Source organism: Hemiscyllium ocellatum, chromosome 12, assembly GCF_020745735.1.
Source record: "Hemiscyllium ocellatum isolate sHemOce1 chromosome 12, sHemOce1.pat.X.cur, whole genome shotgun sequence".
NCBI lineage: Eukaryota > Metazoa > Chordata > Chondrichthyes > Orectolobiformes > Hemiscylliidae > Hemiscyllium > Hemiscyllium ocellatum.
The window spans coordinates 89,310,117-89,311,738 of record NC_083412.1 but is presented as its reverse complement, the minus strand read 5'-3'; the positions used below and the strand labels follow the sequence as shown (position 1 = coordinate 89,311,738).

Sequence of the window (1,622 nt, the reverse complement as noted above, 5' to 3'; positions counted from 1 at the left end):
TGGACACTTGGGTGTTTCTTTTCTTCCTGGTGGTGGAAATTTGAATAAAGATTCGTGCACCTTGTGTCGCTCACTGTGTCTCACACCTGCACACACATACCATGGGTGCTGCAGGAAAAAATAAGCACCACCGCAGTTAGGCGGTAGTGTGGGGGTAGAAAATAAAAACAGGAATGTAAGAGATTCTGTTCATACTAAGAGCTGGCTCGGAGGGACCTAGATCAGGGTCAAAAGAAAAAAATGCTGGAGCAGGGGCTCTGACAGATGAAGGTGAGACAGCTGGTGAGTCTGGAGCGGGAATTATGACAGACAACGGTGAGGCAGCCGGTGAGTCGGAGCGGGAACTCTGACAGACGATGGTGAGGAAGCTGGTGAGTCTGGAGTAGGAACTCTGAGCGCGACAGTGAGGCAGCCGGTGCACACTGAGCGGGAACTCTGACAGACGACGATGAGGGAGCTGGTGCACACTGAGCGGGAACTCTGACAGACGACGATGAGGGAGCTGGTGCACACTGAGCGGGAACTCTGACAGACGACGATGAGGGAGCTGGTGCACACTGAGCGGGAACTCTGACAGACGACGATGAGGGAGCTGGTGCACACTGAGCGGGAAATCTAACAGATAACGGTGAGGGAGCCGGTGAGTCTGGGGCAGGAACTCTGACAGACAACGGTGAGGCAGCCGGTGCACACTGAGCGGGAACTCTGACAGACAACGGTGAGGCAGCCGGTGAGTCTAGAGCGGGAATTCCGACAGACGACGGTGAGGCAGTTGGTGAGTCTGGAGCGGGAATTCCGACAGACGACGGTGAGGAGACTGGTGCACACTGAGCGGGAGTTCTGACGGATGACGGTGAGGAAGCTGGTGAGTCTGGAGCAGGAACCCTGACAGACGACGGTGCGGCAGCCGGTGCACACTGAGCGGGAACTCTGACAGACGACGGTGAGGGAGCTGGTGAGTCTGGGGCAGGAACTCTGACAGACGACGGTGAGGTAGCTGGTGAGTCTGGAGCGGGAACTCTGACGGATGATGGTGAGGCAACTGGTGAGTCTGGAGCAGTACCCTTGAATTGGCATTGAGGATTCAGCTGGTGGAGGGGTGAGCACTGGGATCTAACATCGGCTGCTATCTCTGTTGGGCCCCATGGTGGGTTCGGTGTTGACGTTGCTTCAGTCCAGGATTCCTTTGGGCAGCTTTTGTCGTGTCTTCCTGGGATCAGTGACCGGTGACCATCTGTTTCCAAACCCAGGAGCCAAGAATTGAATTGAATTTATTGTCACATGTACTGAGGCACAGTGAAAAACTTTGTCTTGTGAGCAATACAGGCAGATCACAGAGTTAATTCGCATAGATAAGGAAATAATAGTTAAAAACAGAGGTACAGGTGAATGTTAAGCATTTGTGAGTCCATTCACTATTAATCCAGATGGACTTCATCTTAATTGTTAAAATTGGTTTCTTGTGTGTGCTTCTGTTATTAATATAGACACCATGGTTAAGACAACTAAAACATTTTTCATTAGCCTTTTTGCAAAAAATACAAAAGATAATGAAGGACTATTCCATTCTATCCTTACATTCAAGTTCTAGGAATGGGGAAGGGCAATAGGCCATTGAGAGA

At 51.2% G+C, this 1,622-nt stretch overlaps 1 protein-coding gene across 1 annotated transcript; it reads right to left on the bottom strand.

Moving 5' to 3' along the window:
* Positions 1-300: 300 nt before the first annotated feature.
* On the bottom strand, positions 301-1,077 carry LOC132820629 (keratin-associated protein 4-12-like). Its single transcript, XM_060832831.1, has 2 exons — positions 715-1,077; positions 301-615 (listed from the first exon to the last, which is right to left on the bottom strand). The coding sequence occupies exons 1-2, from the start codon at positions 1,075-1,077 to the stop codon at positions 301-303; spliced, it is 678 nt and encodes a 225-aa protein (XP_060688814.1).
* Positions 1,078-1,622: the final 545 nt, after the last annotated feature.